The sequence below is a fragment of the Ciconia boyciana genome, chromosome 36 (genome assembly GCF_034638445.1).
Source record: "Ciconia boyciana chromosome 36, ASM3463844v1, whole genome shotgun sequence".
Lineage (NCBI taxonomy): Eukaryota > Metazoa > Chordata > Aves > Ciconiiformes > Ciconiidae > Ciconia > Ciconia boyciana.
The window spans coordinates 793,856-808,455 of NC_132969.1; the positions used below are offsets into that span (position 1 = coordinate 793,856).

Sequence of the window (14,600 nt, forward strand, 5' to 3'; positions counted from 1 at the left end):
CCACGTCCTTTATTGCCGCCCTCTCGGCGCTAACGAGGGTGCCACAACGAGGGGCCACGGCACGGAGATGCCACCGCCCCGTCCCGTCCTGCCGAGTCCCCAAAGTGTCCCCAGTCCATCGCCAAGTAGCACCAGGAGCCACACGCCAGGTTCAACCGTAGCATGGTGGGCACCGTGCCATCCTACCACGCTCCTTCGTTAGGTCCTAACGGGGATGCCTCCATGACGGACCACGGCACGGAGATGCCACCGCCCTGTCCCGTCCTGTTGAGTCCCCAAAGTGTCCCCAGTCCATCGCCAAGCGGCCCCAGAGGCCACACGCCAGGTTCAACCATAGCATGGTGGGCACCGTGCCATCCTACCACGCTCCTTCGTTAGGTCCTAACGGGGATGCCGTGACGATGGACCCCACCACGGAGATGCCAGCACCCATCCCGTCCTGGTGAGCGTCCCCCAGCCATCTCCAAGTGTCCTACGGGCCACACGCCGGGTCCCCGTCGGGGTGGATCTTCAGGTGGCGGGTGAACTGGGGCTTGTAGCGGAAGCGCTTGCCGCAGCGCCCGCAGCCGTAGGGCTTCTCGCCGGTGTGGATGCGTTGGTGCTTGACCAGGTTGGAGCTGACGCAGAAGCTCTTGCCGCAGGCACCGCAGCGGAAGGGTCGTTCGCCCGTGTGGGTCCTCTGGTGCTCGATGAGCGTGGAGCTCTGCCCGAAGGCCTTCCCGCACTCCCCGCACCGGTAGGGCCGCTCGCCGGTGTGGGTCCGTTGGTGGGACGCCAAGTGGGTCTTCTTCTTGAAGCGCTTCCCACATTGCCCGCAGGAGAAGGGCTTCTCCCCCGTGTGGGTCCTCTCGTGCTTGACCAGGTTGGAGCTGAGGCTGAAGGTCTTCCCGCAGCGCCCGCAGCCATAGGGTTTCTCCCCGGTGTGGGTCCGGAGATGCTTGACCAGGTTGGAGGTCCGTCCGAAGGTCTTCCCGCACTCGGGGCAGGCGTAGGGCGTCTCGCCAGTGTGGGTGCGGCGATGCTCGGTCAAGGTGGAGCTGCGGCTGAAGGCGCGGGCGCAGACCGGGCAGGCGTAGGGCTTCTCGCCGGTGTGGGTCCGGAGGTGCTCGGCCAAGGTGGAACTCCGGCTGAAGCTCTTCTCGCATTGGCCGCAGGTGAAGGGTCGCTCGCCCGTGTGGGTCCGCTGGTGTTCAATCAGGTTGGAGCTCTGCCCAAAGGTCTTCCCGCACTCGGTGCAGCGGTAGGGCTTCGGCGTCGTCCTGCCGCCCTCCAGGAGACCCAGCAGGTTGATGAAGCCACGTGGGCGACCACCACTGTGGGCCGGCGCCGCGGCACCTGGGAGAGGCGAGAGGAACATCCGTTGGGTCGTTGTGCAACCACGTAGAGGTGTTCCCCAAAGGAGAACATCTCCTGTGGGTCATTGCACTACCACGGAGGCACGTTCTCCAGAGAAGAACATCTCCTGTGGGTCATTGCGCAGCCACGGAGGCGCGTTCTCCAGAGAAGAACATCTCCTGCGGGTCATTGCGCAGCCACGGAGGCGCGTTCTCCAGAGAAGAACATCTCCTGTGGGTCACCGTGCTACCACGGAGGGTTATTCCATGGAGGAGAACATCTCCCAGACGGTATTTTCTCCACCGTCGAGGACTATTTCCACCAGAAGACCATCTCCAGGACAATATTTCTCCAGCCAAGCAGGGGAACATCTCCTGGCCACCATTTTCTCCGCCGTGGATGCATATTCCCAGCAGAAGACCATCTCCCGGCCCACGTTTTCCTGTTGTTTTCCCCCAAAAGGCCCTCTCCCCCCAGCGCTCTTCTGGCCACCCCCCGGGCTCGTCCCCGTGTCCCCCCTCACCTGCGCCGGGGTCCGTGGGGACGTCCCCGTCACCCTGGTCCTGGGGAGGACGCTCCCCCCCCGGCTCCATCACGGCAGCTGCGGGCAGCAGGCGGAAACGGGGGTGGGGGGGAAAGGCAATAAATGAAAAAAAAACGGCGCCTGCCCGATGCTTTTCACCAAAATCAGGCAGTTTTCCCCCAAAATGCACCCCCCCCACCGTTAGTTAATTTGGCAACGCCCACACCAGGGTGCAATCGGCCCAATTCCCCCCTTCTTCACCCCAAAATACTCCTCCCCCCATTAGGTAATTCTGCATCCTGATTCCCGGGATCAATCAGCCCATTCCCCCCTTTTTTACCCCAAAACACAGTCCCCACAATGAGTTAATTTTGCACCCCCACGTCTGAGAGCAATCAGCCCCTTTCCCCCTTTTTCACCCCAAAACGTTATCCCCACAATGAGTTAATTTTGCACCCCCGCACCTCCGAGCAACCACCCCATTCCCCCTTTTCACCCCAAAACACAGTCCCCACAATGAGTTAATTTTGCACAGCCACGTCTGAAAGCAATCAGCCCATTCCCCCCTTTTTACCCCAAAACACAGTCCCCACAATGAGTTAATTCCACACCAACCCCCACCCGGGACGAATCAGCCCAATTCCTCCCCGTTTCACCCCAAAACACAATCCCCACAATGAGTTAATTTACAACCTCCCCACCTGAGAGCAACCGTACCATTTTCCCCCTTTTTCAGCCCAAACCGCCCCCCGGTAGTTAACTCCCCCGCCCCAGCCCAAGCGATCGACCCGTTTTCCCCCTTTTTCCCCCCAAAACCCCAGGGGGGACCCTCACTCTGGCCCCAGCAGCTCCCCGGCGCTGACAGGCCCAATCCAGGTGTTTTTCGACCCAAAACGGCGGCGCTTTGCCCGTTCTGGACAATGGTGGCGGGAGAGCGGCGCTTCCTGCCGCAAAGGCTCCCGGGGACACGCCAAGCACACGCGTGGCCCCTGGGGACACGTGAAGGGACATCCGTGACCCCCGGGGACACGTGAAGGGACACGCGTGTCCCCTGTGTATGCGTAAAGGGACACGCGTGGTTCCTGCGCACATGCAAAGGCACACGCGTGACCTCAGGGCATGTGTAAAGGGACACGCGTGGCCCCTGGGAACATGTAAATGTGCCCATTAACGCCCCAGTGCTCCCCCCCGTCCCTCCCAGTGCTCCCAGTAACCCCCAAACCACCTCCCAGCGCTCCCAGTGCCCCCCCAATCCCTCCCAGTGCTCCCAGTAACCCCCAAACCACCTCCCAGTGCTCCCAGTGCCCCCCCAATCCCTCCCAGTGTTCCCAGTAACCCCCAAACCACCACCCAGTGCTTCCCCAATCCATCCCAGTGCTCCCAGTAACCCCAAACCACCTCCCAGCGCTCCCAGTGACCCCCAATGCCTCCCAGTGCTCCCAGTAACCCCCAAACCACCTCCCAGTGCTCCCAGTGCCCCCCCAATCCCTCCCAGTGTTCCCAGTAACCCCCAAACCACCGCCCAGTGCTTCCCCAATCCATCCCAGTGCTCCCAGTAACCCCCAAACCACCTCCCAGCGCTCCCAGTGACCCCCCAATGCCTCCCAGTGCTCCCAGTAACCCCCAAACCACCTCCCAGTGCTCCCAGTGACCCCCATCCCTCCCACTGCTCCCAGTAACCCCCAAACCACCTCCCAGCGCTCCCAGTGCCCCCAGTAACCCCAAACCACCTCCCAGTGCTCCCAGTGCCCCCCAATCCCTCCCAGTGTTCCCAGTAACCCCAAACCACCTCCCAGCGCTCCCAGTGCCCCCCAATCCCTCCCAGTGCTCCCAGTAACCCCCAAACCACCTCCCAGTGCTCCCAGTGCCCCCCAATCCCTCCCAGTGTTCCCAGTAACCCCCAAACCACCTCCCAGCGCTCCCAGTGCCCCCCAATCCCTCCCAGTGCTCCTAGTAACCCCCAAACCACCTCCCAGCGCTCCCAGTGACCCCCAATCCCTCCCAGTGCTCCCAGTAACCCCCAAACCACCTCCCAGCGCTCCCAGTGCCCCCAATCCCTCCCAGTGCTCCCAGTAACCCCCAAACCACCTCCCAGTACTCCCAGTGCCCCCCCAATCCCTCCCAGTGCTCCCAGTAACACCCAGTGCCACCCCAAATCCCATTAACCCTCCAGTGCCCCTTGCAATGCCTCCCAGTGCTCCCAGTACACCCAGTGCCCCACCAACCCCACCAGTGCTCCCAGTGCCCCCCCAATCCCTCCCCACTGTTCCCAGTGCCCCTCCAATCCTGCACCAGTGCTCCCAGTGCCTCCCAAAGCCACCCCAGTGCTCCCAGTACCCCCCAGTGCCCCCCCCCAATCCCTCCCCACTGCTCCCAGTGCCCCCTGGAATCCCTCCAGTGCTCCCAGTACCCCCCAAACCACCTCCCAGTATCCTCAGTGCCCCCGCCAATCCCTCCCCACTGTTCCCAGTGCCCCTCCAACCCCCACCAGTGCTCCCAGTGCCCCTTACAGCCCCTCCCAGTGCTCCCAGTGCCCCTCCAACCCCCACCAGTGCTCCCAGTGCCCCTTACAGCCCCTCCCAGTGCTCCCAGTGCCCCCCAATCCCTCCCCACTGCTCCCAATGCCCCCCACTCCCCCCAGTGCTCCCAGTAACCCCAGTAAGGAGGCCCGGCAGCAGCGTTCACGACTTTATTGACACACGGGGGATCCCCCCAGCCCTGCCCCCGACGCCCGGGTCCCTCTGCGGGGAGACAGGGGGGCCCGGGGAGGTGGGGACCCGAGGTGGGGACAGGGAGGGGGGACAGGGAGCTGGGCTGGGGACACGGCTCCGGGGCGGGGGAAGGGGCTGGGCGAGGACAAGAGGGTTCTCCAAGATGGAGACGTGGCCCGTAATGGATCCCGGAGTGGCCCTCCAAGATGGAGACACGGTTGTGGGCCAGGATGAGGGTCTCGGTGTGGTCCCCCAAGACGAAGCCGTGGCCTCGGGGCACCACGATGGCCCTGGGCCAGGACGATGGATCCCAGGGTGGTCCTCCAAGATGGAGACACGGTTGTGGGCCAGGATGAGGGTCTCGGTGTGGTCCCCCAAGACGAAGCCGTGGCCTCGGGGCACCACGATGGCCCTGGGCCAGGACGATGGATCCCAGGGTGGTCCTCCAAGATGGAGACACGGTTGTGGGCCAGGATGAGGGTCTCGGTGTGGTCCCCCAAGACGAAGCCGTGGCCTCGGGGCACCACGATGGCCCTGGGCCAGGACGATGGATCCCAGGGTGGTCCTCCAAGATGGAGACACGGTTGTGGGCCAGGATGAGGGTCTCGGTGTGGTCCTCCAAGACGAAGCCGTGGCCTCGGGGCACCACGATGGCCCTGGGCCAGGATGATGGATCCCGGAGTGGCCCTCCAAGATGGAGACACGGTTGTGGGCCAGGATGAGGGTCTCGGTGTGGTCCCCCAAGACGGCCGTGGCCTCGGGGCACCACGATGGCCCTGGGCCAGGATGATGGATCCCGGAGTGGCCCTCCAAGATGGAGACACGGTTGTGGGCCAGGATGAGGGTCTCGGTGTGGTCCCCCAAGACGAAGCCGTGGCCTCGGGGCACCACGATGGCCCTGGGCCAGGACGATGGATCCCAGGGTGGCCCTCCAAGATGGAGACACGGTTGTGGGCCAGGATGAGGGTCTCGGTGTGGTCCTCCAAGACGAAGCCGTGGCCTCGGGGCACGCTGACGGACCTGGCCCCCGCCGAGGCACCCCAGCCTGGGTCGGCGGCGGTCTCAGGAGAGGTGGGTGCGCTGGTGCTTGCTGAAGGCCGAGCTCCACCCGAAGGTCTTGCCGCACTGGGCGCAGCGGTAGGGCCGCTCGCCGGTGTGGGTGTGCCGGTGCTCCAGGAGGTTGGCGCTCTGCCGGAAGCTCTTGCCGCAGTCCCCGCAGCGGTAGGGCCGCTCGCCGGTGTGGGTGCGCCGGTGCTTGACCAGGTGGGAGTTTTGGCAGAAGCTCTTGCCGCAGAGCCCGCAGGTGTAGGGTCGCTCGCCGGTGTGGGTCCGCTGGTGCTGGATGAGGTTGGAGCTCTGCCGGAACGCCTTCCCGCACTCGGTGCAGCGGTAGGGCCGCTCGCCGGTGTGGGTCAACCGGTGCTTGGCCAGGTAGGAGCCGAGGGCGAAGCCCTTGCCGCAGAGCGGGCAGAAGTGCCGCTCGCCCGCCCCGTGGGTCCGCCGGTGCTCGGCCAGGTTGGAGCTCTGGCTGAAGATCTTGCCGCACTCGGGGCACTTGTAGGGCTTCTCGCCAGTGTGGGTCACCTGGTGCCGGAGGAGCTTGGAGCTCTGCCCGAAGGCTTTGCCGCACTCCGGGCACTTGTAGGGCTTGGCGGGCGGCCGGCACGCCCGGAGGTGCCGGGCCAACCGGCAGCTCCAGAGGAAGGCAGCTCCGCAGTGGGGACATCCCAGCGGCTGCTCCGGCTGGTGGTGCCGCAGCCCGGCGGGCTGGGCGTAGGCTTTGCCGCAAGCCTCGCAGCGGTAGGGCTTGGCTGCCGGGCCGTGCCGTCGCCGGCGGTGCCGGGCCAGCTGGGCGCTGCCCTCAAAACGCTCAGGGCAGAGCGGGCAGGCAAAGGCACCGGCGTGGGTCTGCCGGTGGAGGAGCAAGGTGCCGCCGTGGCGGAAGGCCTGGCCGCACTCCTCACAGCGGTGCGGCCGGTCGTCGCCGCACTCATCGCCGTTGCGGTCCTCGGCGGCATCGCCCCGGTCCTTGCCGTCGCTGCCGTGATGCTTCTTCCGGTGTCCGGCCAGTGCCGCCGGCCGGGGGAACTGCTCGCCGCAGTCCCGGCACCGGTGCCCGCCGTGAGCCCCCCGCCGGTGCTTGGCCAAGTCGGAGCTGACGGCGAAGCGACGGCCGCATTCCGGGCAGCCGTAGGGTCGCTCGCCGGTGTGGGTCCGCCGGTGGGTGGCCAGGGTGGACTTACGACCGAAAGCCCGGCCGCATTCGGGGCAGCCGTAGGGCCGCTCGCCGGTGTGGGTCCGGCGGTGGTGGACCAAGGTGGAGCTCTGGCTGAAGCGGGCGCCGCACTGCCCGCAGCGGAAGGGTTTCTCGCCGGTGTGGGTCCGCTGGTGCTCCAGGAGGGTGGACCCTCGGCTGAAGGCTTTGCCGCACTCGCCGCAGGCGTGGGGCTTGGCCCCGGCGTGGCCCTTGCGGTGTTCCAGCAGGGACGAGCTCCAGCCGAAAGCCTTGCCGCACTCCCCGCAGCGGTAGGGCCGCTCGCCCGTGTGCACCCGCCGGTGCTTCAGGAGGTTGGAGCTCTGGGCGAAGGCTTTGCCGCACTCGCCGCAGCGGTAGGGACGGGGGGCGGCCTCCCCGCCGCCATCTTCGGCCTCTTCTTCCTCCTCCTCACCTGCAAGGGAGGGGGACAGCGGGGGTCACCCGTGCCTCGGTCTCCCCCACCCGCGCCGCCGACGCGACGGCGAGGCCTCACCTGGCGGCAGCGCGGTGGCGGCGGCCGGTCCCAACGGCGGCGGCGGGGAGCTGTGGAGGAAAACGGTGGCGGTGGCACCCGCGGGGACGTGGCCCCGGGGTGGGGGGAGACGCCGGGGATGTTGGTTTGGGGGTGAAGGACATCGGCGCTGGGGCGAGGGAGGTGCTGGGAGGCGGGGACGTCACCCTGGGGACGTCACCCTGGGGACGCCGGTCGCGGGGGGAAGGAGACGCTGGGACACGGGGACGTCGGTCTTGGTGTGAGGGAGACCCTGGGGAGTGGGACATCACCTTGGGGACAATGTGGTGGCCCCGGGGATGTCCCCAGTGGCTGGGGTCACCCCAGGGCACAAGGGCCCCCTGTCCTCATCCCCTGTTGTCATGTCCCCGTCCCGTGGCTCCACCCCTGTCCCCATGTCCCTGTCCCCATCCCCGTGCCCCCATCCCCGAGTCCCCATCCCTGTCCCCGTCCCCAGCCCCCCAGCCCCACCTGATGGCCTCGGGGTCCTCCAGCGGGAAGGGCCCGTTGCTGTCACCGTCCTCCAGGAAGTCGGGGACCGACGGGGACTTGTCCTGGGGGGGTTTGGTGGGGGGCACAGCGTGCACCATGGCACGGGGCGGCACGTGCCACACGCCTGCCACGTGCGCGTGCCCCCGGGGGCGGGCAAATCCCCCCCACAGCCCCGAAGGGGGGCAGACCCCGCCCCACAGCCCCCAAGGGGGGGGCAGACCCCGCCCCACAGCCCCTAAGGGGGGGCAGATCCCGCCCCACAGCCCCCAGTGGGGCGGCAGATCCTGCCCCACAACCCCCAGTGGGGCAGATCCCTCCCCACAGCCCCTAAGGGGGCAGACCCCGCCCACAGCCCCCAGTGGGGCGGCAGATCCTGCCCCACAGCCCCTAAGGGGGCAGATCCCGCCCCACAGCCCCCAGTGGGGCGGCAGATCCTGCCCCACCACCCCCAGTGGGGCAGGTCCCCCCCCACCGCCCCTAAGGGGGCAGACCCCGCCCCACAGCCCCCAGTGGGGCGGCAGATCCTGCCCCACAGCCCCTAAGGGGGGGGCAGACCCTGCCCCACAACCCCCAGTGGGGCAGATCCCTCCCCACAGCCCCTAAGGGGGGGGCAGACCCCGCCCCACAGCCCCCAGTGGGGCAGATCCTGCCCCATAACCCCCAGTGGGGCAGACCCCGCCCCACAGCCCCTAAGGGGGGGCAGATCCCGCCCCACAGCCCCCAGTGGGGCGGCAGATCCTGCCCCACAACCCCCAGTGGGGCAGATCCTCCCCACAGCCCCTAAGGGGGCAGACCCCGCCCCACAGCCCCCAGTGGGGCGCCAGATCCTGCCCCACAGCCCCTAAGGGGGGGCAGATCCCGCCCCACAGCCCCCAGTGGGGCGGCAGATCCTGCCCCACAGCCCCCAGTGGGGCAGATCCCTCCCCACAGCCCCTAAGGGGGCAGACCCCGCCCCACAGCCCCTAAGGGGGCAGACCCCGCCCCACAGCCCCCAGTGGGGCGGCAGATCCTGCCCCACAGCCCCTAAGGGGGCAGACCCCGCCCCACAGCCCCCAGTGGGGCAGACCCCCTCCTGTCCCCGGCCCCTGCTCACCTCCATTGTCCTCGGCCGCGGCGCCGCCCCCCCGCCCCGGGGTCGGAGGGCAGGGGTCAGGGGTCGGCGGGATTGGGGGGCCGCAGGGTGGGGGTGGGGCCCCTTGGCAGCGCCGGCCCCAGGGGCTGCTGGGAGGAGGCCCCTCCCCTTCCCCACAGCGTCACGCGTGTCATCCGTCACGTCACCACCCACGTCACGCGGCGGGGGGGGCGCAGGGGAGGGGGGGGCTCAGGGGAGCGGCGCTGCCCCTCCCCCAATTCAGTCGGGGCTTTCTCCCGCCCCTCCCCACCCCTCCTCTTCCTCTTCCTGTCCCTGCCCCCCCCCTTCCTCTTCCGCTTCCGCTTTCCCGCGGTCCCTTCCGCGCCGGTGAGTCCGTGCGCCGGCGCACCGCAAAGTGCCGGATTTCACCCCAAATCGGGGGGGGGGGAGGGGCGCAATTAGCGGGGCCGTCACTGGCGGCGGCGGGGCTGCAATTAACGCCGCAATTAACAGCGGCGGCAGCCGCGCGGTGACGCGGTCCCCGGCGCTGGCGGCGGTTTATTGCGATAGTGACGCAATCAACGGTATTGCGATAATGAACGCGGTTCCGCGCGTTCATTGCGACCCCCGCGATACCCGCGGTGCGCTGCAGTTTGCTGCTTTAATTGCGATCCATCGAATTATTAATTGCAGCATCGGATTAATTGCAGCCCGTGGCATCAGTTGTGATCCACGGCATTAATTGCAACGCGTCGAATTAATTGCAACGCGTCGAATTATTAATTGCAGCATCGAGTTAATTGCATCGAATTAGTTGCAACCCGTGGCTTTAATTGCAACCCATCGAATTAATTGCAACCCGTGGCATCAGTTGTGATCCACGGCGTTAACCGCAACCCGTGGCATTAATTGCAGCCCATCGAATTATTAATTGCAGCCCATCGAATTATTAATTGCAGCCCATGGCCTCCATTGCAACTCACGGCGCCCGCCGCACGTCTGAAACCCGTTGCGCTAATTGCAATCAACGTGGCAACGGGGAAGGGCCGCGATTCACTTCTCGCTAGCCGGCCCCGCCGCGAGGCCGCGCGTTCGTTAATCGCCGGGGTCCGTCGGGCAGGCGGGATGCCGAAGGGGCCGCGGCAGCGCCCGGCGGAGCGGTACCGCCTGAAGTACAGCCGGCTGCGGCGGGCGGCGCGCGCGCTGGTGTTCGAGAACGGGGCCCTCTGCGACGAGGTGGCCCGGCTGGAGGCCAAGTGCCTGCGGGCGCGGGACGAGCGCCGCTTCCTCCTCACCCGGCTCCTCCAGCTCCAGGCGGCGGCCGGCCCCGAGGACGGCCCCGGCGGGGGCCCCGGCCGCCGGCCCCGCCGCGGCGGCTCCCGGGCCGAGGGCTCGAGAGACGGCGGGAAGGACGGGGCTCGGTCGGCCGGAGCGAGGGACGGCCCGCGGCCGGCGGGGCCCAGGGACGGGCCGAGGCCGGCGGGGCCAAGAGACGGCGGGAGGCCGGCCGGCGCCAGAGACGGCCCGGGCGACGGGCCCAGGGCCGGCGGGCCCAGGGACGGGCCGAGGCCGACGGGGCCGCGGGACGGCCCGAGGGATGAGCCGAGCGACGGGCCGAGGCCGACGGGGCCGCGGGACGGCCCCGGGACGACTCGAGGCCGAGCGGGCCCAGAGGTGGCCCCAAGCCGGACGTGCCGCCGGCGGCCGTCCCGAGACCGCCGGAGGGCGGCTCCGGCCCGGCCGGGCGGCCGGCCGCCGTCCCAAGGCCGCCCCCGCGCCGGCGCGGCGGGGCCTCGGCCCTGCCCTTGGCGCTCGGGCCTCTGACGGTGCACAGCCTGGGCGCCGGCGGCGCGGGGCCGGGGGCCGCCTTGCCCCTGGGCTTCCACAGCACCCGCCTCTTCGCCAGCGCCCGCCGGCCGGCCCGCCGCTGCCTGTACACCTGCCGGATCGCGGCCGGTCCCCGCTGCGAGATCGTGGCCGAGGACGAGCCCGGGCGGGTGCTGGCGGGCCCCACGCCCGACGCCTGCCACGGCCGGCTGCTCCAGGCCCTGGGGGAGGCCGGGGGGCGGCCCCGGGCGATGCCGCCGGCCCCTGGCGCTGGTGCCGACTTCTTCGGCCTCACCCACCCCGCCGTCCGCCGGCTGCTCCGGGGCGAGGCTGGGGCCTTCCTCCACCCCGACGAGGAGGAGGAAGAGGAGGAGGAGGAGGACGACGACGACGACGACGAGGACGAGGACGATGAAGAGGAGGAGGACGAAGAAGGGGCCGCCCCGGCCTTCACCTATGCCGATGTCTTCCTCGGCAGCCCTGCCGGCTCCGACGAGTGACGCCCCCCCCCCCCCCGCCCCCAAAATAAACAACCCTGCCCTCCGCTGCCGCCATGTTTGTTGGGGCGGGGGGCCCCCGGATGGGGGCTGGGACCACGGAGGCGGTGGAGCCACGGTCAAAGCAGGGTTTTATTGTCAGCACAGGGATGGGGACAAGATGGGGGGGGAACGTGACGCCCAACTGGTGGGGCCACGCTCCCCCCCCATCCCCTATTGGATGTTGTGGTAGAGGCGGACGACGTCGGGGCAGTCGCCGAGGGCCTGGAGGAGGCGTTCCGCCTGCTCCCGCGGCCCCTCCGGCAGCGTCACCCGGTCCCGGGGCAAGTACTCGATGGCGGCCGAGAGCGGGCGCAGCCCCGAGGCCTCCAGACGCTCCCGCACCGTCCGCAGGGCTGAGGTCTCGCAAATGAACTGTGGGGAACGGCCAAGGGCGGTCGGGGACGGTCAAGGAACGGCCAAGGGCGGTCGGGGACGGTCAAGGAACGGCCAAGGGTGGTCGGGGATGGTCAAGGAACGGCCAAGGGCGATTGGGGACGGTCAAGGAACGGCCAAGGGCAGTAGGGGACGGTCAAGGAACGGCCAAGGGCGACTGGGGACGGTCAAGGAACGGCCAAGGGCGGTTGGGGACGGTCAAGGAACGGCCAAGGGCGGTTGGGGACGGTCAGGGAACGGCCAAGGGCGGTCAAGGAGTGGGCAAGGGCGGCCAAGGGCAGTCAGGGATGGCCAAGGGAGGGCCGAGAGTGGTTGGGGACAGTCAAGAGTGCTGGGGACAAGCAGTGGTGGTCAGGGATGGTCCTCGATGGGGAGGGAATGGCCAAGAGCAGTCAAGAAGTAACCGAGAGCAGCTGGGGACAGCCAGCGGTGGTCATGGATGGTCAGAAATGGCTAACAGTGGCCAGGGAATGGCCAAGAGTCACTGGGGACAACCAGTGGTGATCACGGATGGTCTGAAAAGGCCAAGAGCGGTCAGGGAACGGCCAAGAGCAGTTGAGGCACCAAGAGGACCCCCCCATCCACGCCAAAACCAGCCAAACCCGGCGTCCGCCGGCCCACCGCCCTCCTCACCCACCTTTAGCGCCGGCTCTTCTTCTTCCTCCTCCTCCTCATCCGGGCAGACGTCCTGGGCCCCGGCCTCCAGCGCCGCCTCCAGCGCCGCCTCCAGGGAGACGGGGTGGCCCTGAAGGTCCCGTGGCCCCACGCGCACCACCCCCTTCTGCTCGAAGCCGTGACGCGCCCCCTCGGCCATCGTCCCCCTGCAGGCACCCGCACCCGGCTCAGCCCCGGACGCCCGGGTTCTCGGCCCCCGATGCCTGGGCGCCCCTCGGACTGACCCGTGGCGGGTGAGGATCAGCCGGACGTCTTGCTGGCTCCGCCGGGGGTTGTCGGTGAGGACCTCCAGGAGAAGAGCCGAGCCACCGGGGCCACGGGCTTCGTAGAGCAGCCGGGCCGCCGCCGCTGCCGACCTCTCCTGGGGCAGGGGGTGCTCAGGGATCCCCCCCCCAGCTTGGAGGGCTCTATCCCCCTGTCCCCCCCACCCCCAAAATCCCCCAGGACCTACCGCGCCGTGGATGGCCGCCTCGATGGAAGCCTTGGGCATGTTCTTCGCCCGACATTGCTCCACTACGTTGGCCAACTGGGCGTTGAGTGCCGGGTCCGGGCCCCCCTCTGCGGGGAGAGGGGTGTGGGTGGGATCGGGGGGGGGCTGGGGAGACCCTCCCCACATCCCAGAGGATCTGGGGGGGTGGTGCGTGTCTGCGGGACAGGGAGATGCTGGGGGAGCTGAGAGGGTCTGTTGGGCAGAAGGACTTCTAGGATCCTGGAGAACCCCAAGAGATCCCGGAGAACGTGGGGCTGAGAGATGTCTGGGATCCCAGGGGACCTGGGGGGATCTGTGGGGTGAAAAGATCCTGGGGAAGATCTGTGGGGGCTGAGGGACCTCCAGGGTCCTGGCGGAGGGGATCTGCTGGGCTGCAGGATCCTGGGGGCACTGGGGATGAGACACCCCCCCCCCCTCCCACCAGGGATCCAGGGTGGGGGAGATCTGAGAAGACCCGCTGGGATCCCACCAGCCCCAGAAGACCCACAAGGATCCCACCAGCCCCAGAACACCCGATGGGGTCCCACCAGCCCTAGAAGACCCACAAGGATCCCACCAGCCCCAGAAGACCCGATGGGGTCCCACCAGCCCTAGAAGACCCACAAGGATCCCACCAGCCCCAGAAGACCCGATGGGGTCCCACCAGCCCTAGAAGACCCACAAGGATCCCACCAGCCCCAGAAGACCCGATGGGGTCCCACCAGCCCCAGAAGACCCACAAGGATCCCACCAGCCCCAGAAGACCCGATGGGGTCCCACCAGCCCCAGAAGACCCACAAGGATCCCACCAGCCCCAGAAGACCCGATGGGGTCCCACCAGCCCTAGAAGACCCACAAGGATCCCACCAGCCCTAGAAGAGCCGATGGGGTCCCACCAGCCCCGGAAGAGCCGATGGGGTCCCACCACCCTAGGGACCGCCGTTCCGGGGATCTGGGTGGCGATGGGACCGGGTGGGTCCCTACCGCGGGCGGCGGTGCGCAGCATCAGGCTGAGGCGCTGGAAGAGGCGGCTGCGGGCGGTGTCGCGCGGACCCTTGACGTTCTTCACCTTGGACCAACGGTTGTGGCCGGCCCAGGACGGTGGCCCAACATGCAGGGGGCGGCTGGCGGCCACCAGCCGGGGCCACCGGGCCAGCGCCAGGGCCCCCACTGCCGCCATGGGGCTGGGAGGGTGGTGGTGGGGGGTGAGGTGGGACCCAGGGGTCCGGGGACCCCCCCCCCCCCACCGGGGGGTCCGGGGACACCCCTCCCCCCACCAGTGGACCCGGGAACCACCCCTCCCCCCACCACCAGTGGACCCAGGGGTCCGGGGACACCCCTCCCCCCACCAGTGGACCCGGGAACCACCCCTCCCCCACCAGTGGCCCCGGGGACACCCCTCCCCCACCAGGGGTCGGGGGACACCCCTCCCCCCAGAGGCCCCGGAGACACCCCTCCCCCACCAGTGGCCCCGGGGACACCCCTCCCCCACCAGGGGTCCGGGGACACCCCTCCCCCACCAGAGGCCCCGGAGACACCCCTCCCCCACCAGTGGCCCCGGGGACACCCCTCCCCCACCAGGGGCCCGGGGACACCCCTCCCCCACGTTACCGCGTCCGAGAGCAGCCCGGCCCTGCCCCCCGCCGCAAGGGCTGCTGGGTAGCATCCACCCCACCCCCCCCCGCCGGGGGGGAAGGTGACGTAGGGCTTCTATTTGCATATTCCCCACCCCCTTCCCTCAGGGCGGGGGAGGGAGGGAGGCGTGATCGGTGGGAGCGAACGGGGAGGCACTGGAG

General features: G+C 68.7%; 3 protein-coding genes across 5 annotated transcripts; 1 reads left to right on the plus strand and 2 right to left on the minus strand.

Moving 5' to 3' along the window:
- On the minus strand, window positions 1-9,206 carry LOC140645685 (uncharacterized). 2 transcript variants are annotated; one of them, XM_072849142.1, is made up of 5 exons: window positions 8,923-9,206; window positions 7,809-7,891; window positions 7,320-7,369; window positions 5,641-7,238; window positions 1-1,258 (listed from the first exon to the last, which is right to left on the minus strand). In XM_072849142.1, exons 1-5 carry the CDS (start codon window positions 8,926-8,928, stop codon window positions 473-475), a joined length of 2,523 nt encoding a protein of 840 aa, XP_072705243.1. In that variant the 5' UTR covers window positions 8,929-9,206; the 3' UTR covers window positions 1-472. The 2 variants fall into 2 exon arrangements, with proteins under 2 accessions (XP_072705243.1, XP_072705242.1); XM_072849141.1 differs by lacking the exons at window positions 5,641-7,238; window positions 7,320-7,369; window positions 7,809-7,891; window positions 8,923-9,206 and adding exons at window positions 1,859-1,936; window positions 2,693-2,908 and having other exon boundaries at window positions 1-1,335.
- A 130-nt stretch (window positions 9,207-9,336) lies between these two features.
- Window positions 9,337-11,272, plus strand: LOC140645699 (transforming growth factor beta regulator 1-like). Its single transcript, XM_072849166.1, is given in 2 exon segments — window positions 9,337-10,602; window positions 10,605-11,272. Coding segments are annotated over 2 exon segments (1,200 nt in total). The 5' UTR covers window positions 9,337-10,026; the 3' UTR covers window positions 11,229-11,272.
- Window positions 11,273-11,339: 67 nt separating this feature from the next.
- On the minus strand, window positions 11,340-14,480 carry TACO1 (translational activator of cytochrome c oxidase I). 2 transcript variants are annotated; one of them, XM_072849148.1, is made up of 6 exons: window positions 14,416-14,480; window positions 13,789-13,988; window positions 12,787-12,893; window positions 12,560-12,621; window positions 12,298-12,481; window positions 11,340-11,639 (listed from the first exon to the last, which is right to left on the minus strand). In XM_072849148.1, exons 2-6 carry the CDS (start codon window positions 13,982-13,984, stop codon window positions 11,439-11,441), a joined length of 750 nt encoding a protein of 249 aa, XP_072705249.1. In that variant the 5' UTR covers window positions 13,985-13,988; window positions 14,416-14,480; the 3' UTR covers window positions 11,340-11,438. The 2 variants fall into 2 exon arrangements, with proteins under 2 accessions (XP_072705249.1, XP_072705248.1); XM_072849147.1 differs by having other exon boundaries at window positions 12,560-12,696.
- Window positions 14,481-14,600: the final 120 nt, after the last annotated feature.